General features: G+C 52.2%; 1 protein-coding gene across 1 annotated transcript in view; it reads right to left on the bottom strand.

Annotated features, from left to right (window-relative positions):
- NPR2 (natriuretic peptide receptor 2) overlaps nucleotides 1-13,535 on the bottom strand; it is a 571,736-nt gene that overhangs the window by 149,388 nt on the left and 408,813 nt on the right. Inside the window, exons 11-13 of the mRNA XM_085627733.1 lie at nucleotides 11,128-11,232; nucleotides 2,982-3,053; nucleotides 1,203-1,362 (exon numbers count right to left, since the gene is read on the bottom strand). Coding sequence (XP_085483859.1) covers nucleotides 1,203-1,362; nucleotides 2,982-3,053; nucleotides 11,128-11,232 — 337 coding nt within the window. The remainder of the gene's footprint in view (nucleotides 1-1,202; nucleotides 1,363-2,981; nucleotides 3,054-11,127; nucleotides 11,233-13,535) is intronic.

Here is a 13,535-nt window from a genome sequence, read left to right as displayed (position 1 = left end):
GCATTGCATGCCCATCACAGAAGGAAACAATAGCACATGTTCTGTTTGTTTGCCCTGCTTGTAAAGTCCCCCGAAAGAGATGGCTTAAACCAGTCTGTTTAAATTTTGGCACTAGGTCGGGTGTGGAGGCACTAAGGATTTTACAGGCAGATACATGTGAGTCCATAGCGATGGCTCTCGCTAAATTTCTGGGATAGATGTGGGCCATTCGTGCAAAAATGACACGGTCAATGCAACAGTGAATATTTTCTTATCCCTCATTGTTTATGCGTTTGGATCTCCTCCTCACAACAGAGCGAGTGTTGTTACTCCTCGGAGTATCTGTGCGCGGTACAAGTGTATATAACATAACATAACTCGTAAAATCATGAATGTTCTCCAAGATGGTATATTAACGGCTCTATGTAAATCTTTTTTATTCTGTTTTTATTACTCTTATTGTTAAATGTTTTATATTTGCGATCTAGCATGTCATACATTTTAGTATTTGATGGGATTTAATGGTTTATATTATGAATTTTTAACTTTTTATTGATGTATAATGTCTTTAATGATTTGACAATCGAAATAAAGACCAATTGACTTGACCTGAGTGACTGATGGTGGACATTTTAACAATAATTTACATCTTGTATATTTAGAAAACGACTGCACTCATTACAATGTGTATATTTAGATGCATCAGCTCCCATTACATACGTGCACAATTAAATGTTGTGCACATTGCACAATGGACAGACCCCATAAAGTGTCTTGAACTAGAGTCTAGTGGAGGGAATTGATTCAGTGAGTGGGAGAACCAGTGACAGCGCAGGACACAACCCCACCAGGCCCACGGGCACGAATAAGATGCATTGATTGGCCAAACGGCTAAAGCATATTCATTTCCCAGGTAAGAGCCAATCAAAGCCACTTTTGAAGTCTAGTGGGGCGGGGCCTGGGTGGGACAAAGCCTCACAGCTGGGAGGGGCCAAACCTCACAGCTGGGAGGGGCCAAGCGTAAACCCTTTAAAGTGGCCAGTTGATTCACCAGGACAGCTTCCCAGGCCGCGTTGACCTAAGCAGAGACGTCCTTGGAGTGGTAGCCTGGCTTCACTTACACTGAACCAGCCAATGGCTGGTGGGAGGCTAGCCTGTGGTATACTTGACATGGAGCCACGTGGCCACCCTGCTGACAGCACACACGCCTTTAAGGAACTTACTTGCGTACAGGGCGTACGAGTCCTCGGAGTCACAGCTCGACCGGAAGCTGGCCAGCCCGTAGTCGGTGATCTTCAGCACAAAGCGGCTGTCCACCACGCAGTTGGAGGACTTCAGGCTCCCGTGCGATTCGATCAGGCTGTTGTGCAGAAAGGACATTCCCTGCGTCACAGGAGGAGGGTGCACGGTGGGGGGCAGACAAAAGGGAGACACGGATGAGACATCTCTGGTGGGGGCACCAACCTTCCAGTAAGCCCAGGCCCCCATCATTCCGGGCCCTCCAAGCAAGGCGACAGAAATAGAAGAAAGGCGGCAGCTGCCACCCCGTAAATCCATGGATCACACGAGCCAAGGTGGCACCTGGCGGGGAGGGTGGCACTGGCCCGGAGCCCGGGGGCAGCTGCCGCCCCGCGGATTTATGACCGCTGCACATGGCACATGTTTAACATCCCAAAATCCCCCCCCCCCCCCACATTTCTGATCGCCTGACGTCAAGCGCTGGGTGGGGGGCAGCTTCTGTTACGGACTGCTTCATGGGGCCTTGTTTATGCTGACTTGGCAAGGGGGGCCTGCGGCAGCCGGACTACAACGACCCTCCCATCGAGCAATGGAGACATATTGCGGAATTTAGGGGCAATTAAGTGCCTCACAACCTCCCCAGGGAGGCTAGGCCGTGAGTCACGTGCTTTCTGGGGCTAAATCGGCTCTAATCCCACTCAAGAGCAGCGCCCACCTTTCACCCCTCTGCATGGGTCAAACCAGGCGCCATTTGTGTGCAGGTCTGTAACGCTGGACATGCAGATGACGTCACCAGAACTTCACGAATGCCTTCCCACGAGGCCTCGAGAACAGGAACACCCTGGCCCGATTCACAAAGGTGAACGTACACTTTTCTGTAACTTTGCTACTTTTCGGTATTTGCAAAGGTAAGTTACTTCTAGTAACTTTACTACTAGTAACTTTACCAAAAAGTAGTAGCCTTACACGTAAGTCCAAGTTTGCAGCTTTTCTGTACACACAAAGGTGAGTTACTACAAGTAAGGTTAGACCTTTGGTCCGTGTTTACCCTTGTGAACACAGGGAAGTAGAAAACTTACTCAAAAGTTTAAGTATGCCTTTGTAAATTGGGCCCTTCCTGTTTCCAGATGAGTGGCCTGCAGCTGTGTGTTGTTGCCATGCAGGCCTCCCAATCGCGCTCTGCAAAGGGGCTGTGTCCATGGCGATGTGCGCCCCCGCCCCCCCAATATGTAGGCCATAACTATGAGCTTCATTAGGCACCGTTGTGACTGTAGAGGCAGAAGCCTGCAAGGCTCAGCAGCTTTCAAACGTGATGGCATTAGAACATCTGGCCCAAGGGACGGAGATGACAACACCACAAAGTGATGTTTTTTTTTATACATCACGCCTAACTGTTCCAGGCATCCATCAAGTCCCCACGTAAATCACTGTGAACCCCTCCCACACATGCATCATAGTTTAATGGCAGCCCATGGGTTTCACTTGTACCCTTGTGACACCCGGCTAGACCCCACACTAGTGCAAAACACTCGCATCTCTGTGGCATCTGCAAGTACCGTGTAAATCCCTTCCAGCTTCCTGACATCTGGAGGGACCCACCTCCTGCTCCTCACACTTCACCCTTCATGGCACGTGGTCTTAGATGGCTCACCTGATGCATCAAACTCAGACCTCAGCCGTACCTGGTCCCCACACCGTATCCTTTGCATTCATCCGTCCACTGCAGATGGCGGCACCCACAGCCCCATCCCTCACACTCTTACCTTCACAATGTCGTTGATGAGTGAGTACCGGAACATCCAGTCCAGGTTAATGCTCTCGTTCTCCAGAATGTCCTAAAAAACAACAAGGGGAGCTGACTTAGATGATTGGCTGCAGCAAGGGCGACGTCAAGCTATGTAGGCCAATGACAGGCAGAGAGGCAGGTTCTAGGTGTAGCCAATGGCTGGCCAGTCCTCTTAGGGAAGCAGAAGAGTAGGTTCTAGGTGTAGCCAATGACAGGCCATTCCATCCAGAGAGGCAGGTTCTAGGTGTAGCCAACGACAGACCATTCCTTCTAGGGAGGCAGAGAGGGCAGGTTCTAGGTGTAGCCAATGACAGGCCATTCCTTCTAGGGAGGCAGAGAGAGCAGGTTCTAGGTGTAGCCAATGACAGGGCTTTCCTTCCAGGGAGGTAGAGACAGGTTCTAGGTGTAGCTAAAGACAGGCCATTATTCCTAAGGAGGCAGAGAGGCAATTTCTAGGTGTAGCCAGTGACAGGCCATTCCTTCTAGGGAGGCAGAGAGGGCAGGTTCTAGGTGTAGCCAAGGACAGGCCATTCCTTCTAGGGAGGCAGAGAGAGCAGGTTCTAGGTGTAGCCAATGACAGGGCTTTCCTTCCAGGGAGGTAGAGACAGGTTCTAGGTGTAGCCAAAGACAGGCCATTATTCCTAAGGAGGCAGACAGGATAGGTTATAGGCATAGTCAATGACAGGCCATTCCTTCTAAGGAGGCAGAGAGGGCAGGTTCTAGATGTAGCCAAAGACAGGCCATTATTCCTGGGGAGTCAGAGAGGCAAGTTCTAGGTGTAGCCAATGACAGGCCATTCCTTCTAAGGAGGCAGATAGGGCAGGTTCTAGATGTAGCCAAAGACAGGCCATTATTCCTGGGGAGTCAGAGAGGCAAGTTCTAGGTGTAACCAATGACAACCCATTATTCCTAGAGAGACAGGTTCTAGATGTAGCCAATGACAGGCTATTCCTTTCAGGGATGCAGAGAGGCAGATTTTTGGTGTGTCAAGGAAGCAATGTCTTGCAACCTCAGAAAATGAAGACTTGTTTTGTGGTTTTGTGGGACACAGATTTCTGTAACAGGTGAAGGTGCCTCCTCATCAGCCCTAGGATCATTCCACACTAGGGACCTGATTACGATGGCAGTCGGACGAGCATCCAACCGCCATCACAGTGGGAGTGGGACCATCCAACAAGTAGTCGGAGGTCTCGCCCTCCAGATAATCATGTGACCGCCATGTAGGTGGTCGGAAACATCCCTTTTTCTACTGTGGCATGTGCAGTGGCCTGGAAAAGGGCCGCAGCACAAGCCAAACTAGAACAAGCATTTGCAATGCAACAGGTCTCGCATTTACGCAAGTTTGAGCTATTGACATTGCAAATAATACCTTTTATTTTTGTTTTTGTTTTAAAAAAATAAATAAAAGGCATTGTTATTTACAATGTCAATAGCTGAAACTCTCGTAGGTGCGAGACCTATTGCATTGCAAATGCTTGTTGTAAACTTTCTTGTCTAGATTCCAGTGGAGCCCAACTGCAGCAGACTCCGGAAGTGTAATGCATAGGACACTTATAATTATCGAACAGGGATTGATGTGCTGGACATAGGGTCAGCCACAGAGCTTGTTACTACCAGACTGCTGTCTAATCCCCAGTGAAAGATGTTGTCGTCCCTGTAACTTCTGCCCAAGCACCTCAGACATCACCAGGATGGGCCAGCCCCTGGGCACATCTGGAGCATCCCAGGAATCCGTGGAAGAGGGGGGCCACATCAGCGGCCTGGAGCCCCGCCAGCCGGGGCCGAGATATAACCCTGGGTCCCCGAACCTGCCAACCTTACGTCAATCAATCAATCAGTGCATTTGTAAAGCGCGCTACTCACCCGGGAGGGTCTCAAGGCGCTGGGGGAGAGGGTTACGTCACTGCTCGAACAGCCAGGTCTTGAGTTGCTTCCTGAAGGATAGGTGGTCCTGGGTCAGCCGAAGGTGGTTGGGGAGGGAGTTCCAAGTTTTGGCTGCAAGGTAGGAGAAGGATCTTCCTCCAGCGGTGGCTCGGCGGATGCGTGGTAAGGAGGCGAGGGCGTGGCTGGTTGATCGTAGCTGGCGGGTGGGCGTGTAGAAGGTCTGGCGGTCGTTGAGGTACTTTGGGCCCAGGTCGTGGAGAGCCTTGTGTGCGTGGGCGAGGAGCCTGAACGTGATTCTGTTGCTGATGGGGAGCCATTGCAGTTCTCTCAGGTGGTCGGAGATGTGGCTGTGTCGTGGGATGTCCAGGATGAGTCGTGCGGAGGCGTTCTGGATGCGTTGGAGTCTTTTTTGAAGTTTGGCTGTGGTTCCGGCGTAGAGGGTGTTCCCGTAGTCCAGTCGGCTGGTGACAAGTGCCTGGGTGACGGTCTTCCTGGTTTCGGTGGGGATCCATCAGAAGATCTTGCGGAGCATGCGCAGGGTGTTGAAGCATGATGAGGAGACGGCGTTGACTTGTCTGGTCATCGAGAGGGAGGAGTCCAGGATGAAGCCGAGGTTGCGTGCATGGTCCGTAGGTATGGGAGTGGTGCCCAGGGCAGGGGGCCACCAGGAGTCGTCCCAGGCGGAGGGCGATGATCCCAGGATGAGGACTTCCGTCTTGTCTGAGTTCAGTTTCAGGCGGCTGTTCTTCATCCACTCGGCGACGTTTTTCATCCCTTCGTGTAGGCTAGCTCTGGCGGTGGCGGGGTCATTGGTGAGGGAGAGGATCAGCTGGGGATCGTTGGTGTAGGAGATGATGTTGAGGTTGTGTTGGCATGCAATGTCTGCGAGGGGGCTCATGTAGACGTTGAAGAGGGTTGGGCTGAGTGATGATCCTTGTGGTATGCCGCAGTTGGCTTCGGATCTGAACGGGGGGAGGCGGACTCTCTGGGTTCTTCCGGCGAGGAATGAGATGATCCACTCTAGTGCCTTCTCTTGGATTCCGATGTTGCTGAGGCGTTGCACTAGGGTGCTGTGGCAGACAGTGTCGAACGCTGCGGAGAGGTCCAGGAGGATGAGGGCCGCTGTTTCCCCGTTGTCGAGCAGGGATCTGATGTCATCGGTGGCTGCGATCAGGGCGGTCTCGGTGCTGTGGTTGGCTCGGAAACCGGACTGTGAGGGGTCGAGGGATCCGTTCGTCTCGTGGAAGGCGGCGAGCTGTCTGTTGACGGTCTTCTCGATGACTATGGCCAGAAAGGGGAGGAGCCAGATGGGGCGGAAGTTCTTCAGGTCGGTGGGGTCCGCTGTGGGTTTCTTCAAGAGGGCGCTGAGCTCGGCGTGCTTCCAGCTCTCCGGGAAGGTGGTGGTGAGGAAGGAGGCGTTGATGATGTCCCGGAGATGGGGTGCGATGATGGCGTCGGCCTTGTTGAAGACGTGATAGGGGCAGGGGTCGGTGGGGGATCCGGAGTGGATGGAGTTCATCGTGCGTGTGGTGTCGTCGGTGCTGACCGGGGTCCAGTTGCAGAGGGTGGTGGTGGTGGGCGTTGGTTCGGTGGTTGGGTGCGTGGTCTGTGCGCCGAAGCTGTTGTGTATGTCGGCGATCTTGCGGTGGAAGAAGGCGGCGAGTGAGTCGCAGAGGTCTTGCGAGGGGGGGATGTCGTTGTTTCCGGCGCTGGGGTTGGAGAACTCTTTGACGATGCTGAAGAGTTCCTTGCTGTCGTGGGCGTTGTTGTCCAGTCGTTCTTTGAGTGCTTTCTTCTTGGTGGCGTGGATCAGCTGGTGGTGCTTGCGGGTGGCATGCTTGAGGGCGGTCCTGTTGTCTGTGGTCTGGTTGTGGCGCCAGGCCTTCTCGATAGTGCGGCAGTTCTTCTTGGAGTCCTTGAGTTCGTTGGTGAACCAGGGGGTTTTCTTGCAGCCGAGTCTGCTGGGAGGGTTCTTTAGTGGTGCGAGGTCATCGGCGCAGGCGGTCAGCCACTGTGTGAGGTTGCTGGATGCTTCGTTGGGGTCCGTTGTGCTGGTGGGAGGGTTCTGGTCGAGGGAGGTGGTGAGCTGCTCGGCGGTGATCTTGCTCCAGCCCCTGCGAGGAATCTGTTACGGGTGGTGGTGGGTAGTCGTTCTTCTGAAGCTGAAGTGGACGCAGCTGTGGTCAGTCCAATAAAGTCCGGTGGAGTGGCTGAAGGAGATGTGCTTGCTGGAAGAGAAGACGGGGTCAAGCGTGTGGCCGGCGTATTGGGTCGGGGTGTTCACAAGTTGCTTGAGTCCGAGGTTGGCGAGGTTGTCCAGCAGGGTGGTGGTGTTGTTGTCATTGTTGTTCTCCAGGTGGAAGTTGGGGTCCCCTAGGAGGATGTAGTCAGCGGAGGGGAGGGCGTGTGGGCTGATGAAGTCTGCGATGTCTTCGCTGAATTGCGTGCGAGGTCCCGGGGGTCTGTAGATGAGAGTGCCTCTGAGGGTCGTCTTGGGGTCGGTGTGTATCTGGAAGTGGAGGTGTTCGGCGGCGGTGAAGGTGTTGTCGGAGTTGGTCGAGATGCGGATGGTGTTTTTGTGTACGATGGCGATGCCTCCTCCCATCTGGTTGATGCGGTCCCTCCGGGTGATCTTGTATCCGTCCGGGATGGCGATGTCGGGCGCTGAGGAGGCGTTCATCCAGGTTTCCGTGAGGAAGGCGACGTCTGGAGATGTGGTGTCGATCAGGTTCCAGAGTTCGATGGCGTGCCTGTGGACGGAGCGGGTGTTGAGCAGGATGCACTTCAGGTGGTTGTTGCTGTGGCTCGGTTTGGTGGGAGCGGTGCAGGTCCGGAGGCAGGAGAATTTGCAGGCATTGCAGGTGAAGGGTCCGTGGGTGCGTTTCGGGGTGGCTCGGTAACAGGCGGGGTTTCGGCCGGCGTTGAGTGCGATGAGGGTGGTGGAGTCGTAAGTCCGTCGTGTGGGCTGGCCTCCTCGGGGGGCAGGGGTCCTGGCGCTGGGCGCGGTCCTGGCGCGGAGCGGCGCAGACGGGCTTGCCTTTGGCGCACAATCGGCGCGACCGCTGCGCGTCCGCTCGGTCGCCATTTAAGGCTAAGTGGGAGGGAGGAGCAGCTGGGAGGCGGGAGCGGGGAGGACACGGAGAAAAAGGGGGCGTGGCCGTGAGATCACAGCGGCGGGAAGGGGGGAGCGGGGCTAACCAGGGGAAACAGGCAATACGGGATACAATGCACAAAAATTACAATGATACAGCAGGGGAAACAGTGAGGCAGTACCAGCAAGACGAGCTAGGGAAACCAGGCAGACGGCAGATCGTGACTGTGAGCAGTAGCGAGGGGCACACACACATCTGGGGGGCCGTGCGGCACGAGGGTGTCCTGAGAACAGGTAAGGTATTCGGCTGCGTGCGGTAGGCGGAATTAATGCAAATATAAATGAAAAACCGGGTTATCTGATGCGAAGGGGGCAACAAAAGCAGCAAGGGGCGAAGGGGTGGATTTAAGGGGAAAATTACCCAAATATATAGCCGAACAGCACTAGACAGTGGAAAACAAAATGTAACCAGAGAGAAAACACACTTGAGGTGAAGCCTGAGACCTGAAACGTCGAGCCACCCTTGGCCCTTAGGCTCGAACCACTTTCAATGACTCTGGGACATCCAGAAACGCCTCGGACAGGTGGGAGTTAGAGTGCCCGACATCTCGCACCTGGCTGCTGGAGAACTCACTCGAGACACACTGATCATCAGCCGAGCTCTCCCAAGGGACTGATGCACCACGTCAATTTATTAACTCAAAAACCACCGCACAACACGTCATGGTATGTTTCACTGCACTCGATACTGAAGTTCTGCTGTAAACAGGTGTTAGTTACTATGAACTCATTGGATTTATCGACCCGAGAGGATGAAAGGGGGTGGCGGGGGGGTGGGGGGGGTAACCCTTCTGCGATTCGATCACGTTGCCTAAATATTTTAAGCATTTCTGAAAAAACGAGCAAAAAAATGCTATCAGCTATCTACAAAAACCCACCAGGCTTCTGACATAATGAGGCAAGGAAAGAGTTGTTCAGGGTGCAGCTGAACAAGATGGGGGCGTGAATTATACACTCGCTGCTGAGATATGCAGTGTCTGGCGGTCACAGGTGGGAATCCCGAAGAAGGGACACTCAGACTTCCCTTCCTCGAAGGTCATGAACGGAGGGTTCTTAAACTGGGGAATAGTAATGCTTAATTTGTCCGGTAGTAATGCTGTGGGCCTTTCAGCTGCACTCAGAATCCTCAAACGTAAAATTATTTTACACATTGTGCCAAAGGGGGAGGGGGGGTGAGGGTGGCGAAAGGGGACGCAAAAGAGAGAGGCTGAGGCATTGGGGGTGGATTACTTATATTCAGAAACAGGTAAACCACATGTAACATGATTGGTGTCCTATAGACGATGGAACTGGCTTTCAGACTGCCCCGTCTACCCCTATCAATATGGCAACCTGTATGCTGCCATCGCTGGGGGTTCAGCCGCAGCACCCCCCCCCCCCCCAGCCTTAGATGTCCGATAAGCTGACATCAGATTTCGTGCCAAGCAGAATTTTATTTTCATGTTTAAACTAGGTCTCAAGCTGCCTACCTGATGATTTCACAGCTGCGAGAGATTTCACAGCTGCGAGACGGTGCAGCACAGCAGAGCCCTTGAACTTTATTGGCATTCTAACTGTGTCATATACCCAATCGCACATTTATCCAGTCTGTTTTAAACAGACGCTGCCGAAAGGGAAAGTACATTCCTAGTAAAATAAGGAGTGGTGCGCGCGCGCCACAGCAAGACGTGGTGTCAATTATCGCACCCGTGTCTGGGCACGATAATTGAAACCACATGGCCTATTGGTGTCTATTACGCGCATCAAGCGCGTAATAGACACCAATGGGCCGTGGGCGGGGCTATGCACGCGCCTTTGGCCTATTGCGTGCAGTCTTTTATAAAAAGACGCACGCAAAGGCCAATGTGGTAGCACAAAAGGAAAAGCACACGCACGAACATGTGTGATTCCTAGGTCAGTGCTAAAACCACGTTTTTCAATGACTAAAGGTCTCGCGCTGCACAAGCAGCTGCGCACTGCAACGCAGGCGCAAGACCTAAAAAGGAAGGTTTTTAAACATCCATGCACAGTGTGCCAGACACCTTGTGGTGCCTGGCACAAGTCACATGGATGTTTGGGGGGGCACCACATGTGCTCCCCTGGCCACATTATGGAGGCCGATGGGGGCCCTGCTCGGGGCCCCCAAAGTCCGCTTCTGGCAGCCTTTCCATGGCAGTCGGACCACCACAAAAAGGCTGTTGGAAACTGACATCCCAATCCTTAGGCTGTGCGTCTGCAGGCACCCCTCTACTAGTGTGGATTAGACTCCGACTGCCGCCCGACCGACTCCTTGAGGCTGTTGGAGGCGGTGGTCTTTCCCCCCACCTGCTGCCCTGCAACCGCCGGTAGCATAATCCGGCGGTCGGACCGCTACCCATAATGTCGGGCAGCCTGTTGGTGATGGTCCAACTGATATCATAATTGGGCCCTAGGTGTGCACTTCTGTGATAGTCTAGAATGTTCCTTTGTGTGTGCACACAATTGTTTCTCACTCTATCTTGACCGGTCCATGTATTCTGGGCTCGCTTTCTCTATCTCAATATGGCTCCACTTTGTCCAGGATGGGGTGACTACATTTGTTACTGGGATGCTAAGCTTTTAATGAACCCTGGGTCTGACTTTTATAATCTCTTGGTCACAACAGTCTTCTTTTTATTATATTTCAATGTTTAGAGAGAATGTATTTCACACTTTCTCTTTTGTGATATGCTGCCTATTTTGTAGTGTCGGCCCATCCCTGATGAAGGGACCCTTTTCGCTTGGATGCCTACCTTAGAGGTGATTTCTGGGCGTCAGCCATCGCGTCCTCTTTGCCCAGAACAGAGGCGGCTGGATTCTGTAACTCAGGCGAGGATGCACCTCTTTCAAGGACACTGCTTCACCATGAGGTACCTGTCGTCTTCTGTCCCAAGAACCCACCCACCTCTCCTGTCACTCACTGGCTGTGACCTTACCGTTGACCCCGTACAGCACTCTGCTGCCTTTTGGCTAGGTTGGCATAACACAAATACCACCTACATAGTAAGCCCACCTTAACCCAGGCCTGTTCCAACCCTCCCACGGACCAAGGGCGAAGTGGATTGCATAGAGCCTGACCCTCTTGTCTTACCTGTAGGCTGCCACGGGGGCAGTACTCCGTCACGATGCAGATATTCGGGGGGTCGATGCAGGCCCCGATGAACCTGGTCAGATGGTTGAACTGGACATCTCTCATCTAGAAGAAGTCACACAGGACATAAATTACTCAGGCACCTTGAACTCCTTTCATCAGCGACAGTGAAGCGACTGCCGTCTATTGAATGACTCCCTCAGGGTGAGCCTTCTACCTGCTAGTCAGAAGTGGCTGGTATGGAACGGTGGCGGGAAGTGGTGATTCGGGTAAAAGAACAATAGAAAAGAAAAAAGAATCTTACATGCTCGTCGCAACAGCCGCCAGCTTTCCTCCGCACAGGAACCAGGAAGCAAGCTCCCAGGCTCCCAGCCAATCACAACGCTGCAACGCAGTTTTGTGATTGGTCTGAGCGCCGCGGTTCAGTGCTGAGATGAGGAGTGGGAGCCTGGGCATGTTCTCCACCCAGGCTGTAATGTAGCTTGGGTGGAAAACATGCAAAGTGCGCATGCAGGTTTGGCTGGCCTGAGAGGCCCGGCCATACCCACATGTGCACTTAAGGTGCATCCACCACTCCTCCCTGTGACGCGGGGAGCCAGCCTGCCCCGCCGCTTCTACTGCAAGCACAATACAAAAAATAAAGTGATAATAATGGAGCGTTATTATAATTGATTTTTGGGAATGAGTCTTCAGTTGAAGCAGTGGGGCGACGCTCCTCCGCCTTAGCGGAGGAGCCGCCACTGCTACTAGTACACCCAAGCAGGACTCCTGAACCCGTCATAGTTACTCCTGTCACTCTTACAGCTTCTCGCCTCCACGTCTGATGACTGCTGGAGCCGGCTCTTCTTCATGAAAGAGATCTAGAACAGTCCGCACACCCCACCTTCAGTGCAGGGTCAGCAGCCTTAGAATGTGAACCTTATAGGACCACTTCCTCTCAGCGGGACATTCCTCGCAGAACAGCTTACACCTTGATGCCAGTACCACAGGAGCATTCCATTTGTACAAAGATTTCTGCCCTCGCCATTACCTTAGTGTCACTAGAACATTCCATTTGTGCAAAGTGCTTCCTACTACCCCCTTGATTTTGTGTCACTGGAGCATTATATTTGTACAGAGTGTTTCTGCATATTCAGTTATTTTTAGTATCAGTGGAACATTTGCTTTGAACAAGATTTTTCAACTTATCCCATTGGTTCATGTCCCAGGAACATTCCATTTGAACAAGACCTTCCAACTTATCCCATTGGTTCATATCCTAGGAACATTCCATTTGAACAAGACTTTCCAACTTATCCCATTGGTTCATGTCCCTTTAACATTCTGTTTGAACAAGACCTTCCAACTTATCCCATTGGTTCATGTCCCAGGAACATTCCATTTGAACAAGACTTTCCAACTTATCCCATTGGTTCATGTCCTAGGAACATTCCATTTGAACAAGACTTTCCAACTTATCCCATTGGTTCATGTCCCTTTAACATTCTGTTTGAACAAGACCTTCTAACTTATCCCATTGGTTCATGTCCTAGGAACATTCCATTTGAACAAGACCTTCTAACTTATCCCATTGGTTCATGTCCTAGGAACATTCAATTTGAACAAGACTTTCCAACTTATCCCATTGGTTCATGTCCCTGGAGCATTCCATTTGAACAAGACCTTCCAACTTATCCCATTGGTTCATGTACCTGGTGGAACATTCCACTCGACCAAAACTGTTTCAACTAATACCATTTCTTCATGTCATTGGAACATTCTATTTGTTCAAAATGTTTAATCGCAAGCATCATTCAATCCTCCGTACAAAGTGTGTCTGCGAGCCCCATTGTTTCAGTCTCATTGGAACATTCCGTCTCTTCAAATGGTTGCTGCTCACCCCACTGGTGCAACATCAGCTGAACCCCCATAGCCACCCCCTTTGTAAAATCCTCGAGCAAACATCGAAATTCCGAGCCCTGCAGAGTGCTCAGCATGGAGTAATCCGAGGTTCCAAATAGATCTCACACTCGCAAGTTTTCACACGTAGTTTCCTTTATGTCAGTACACAGGGGTGAATATTAGGGTCTAGGATGGAATGAGAAGAATCGTAGCACCCAGAAGTCACAGTGCTGAAGCATGCAGCGCTGTAGACGCGATATACACGTGATCGCACGAGAGTCGTGCTCGGTAGCAGGGTGGAGCCCACATCACAAGCGGCTGTTATATGGCTCGCACTCAATAAACTCTATTAGTGGTTCGAATTTATCAGCTGCGATACTTGGCTCCTAATAGAAGCCTTTGCCCGATGATGCTGCTTCCTACACCAACAGCAGCATGTCCCAGCGGTTACCGGGCACGTCTGACCCGTGGTATTTGGTGCAAACTTGGGATTCTGGTGTGTGGGGACAAGAGTTACCAAGTGCACC

Source organism: Triturus cristatus, chromosome 2_1 (genome assembly GCF_964204655.1).
Source record: "Triturus cristatus chromosome 2_1, aTriCri1.1, whole genome shotgun sequence".
NCBI lineage: Eukaryota > Metazoa > Chordata > Amphibia > Caudata > Salamandridae > Triturus > Triturus cristatus.
Note: the sequence above shows the minus strand (reverse complement) of the source record. Positions and strands in the feature narration are given on the sequence as shown.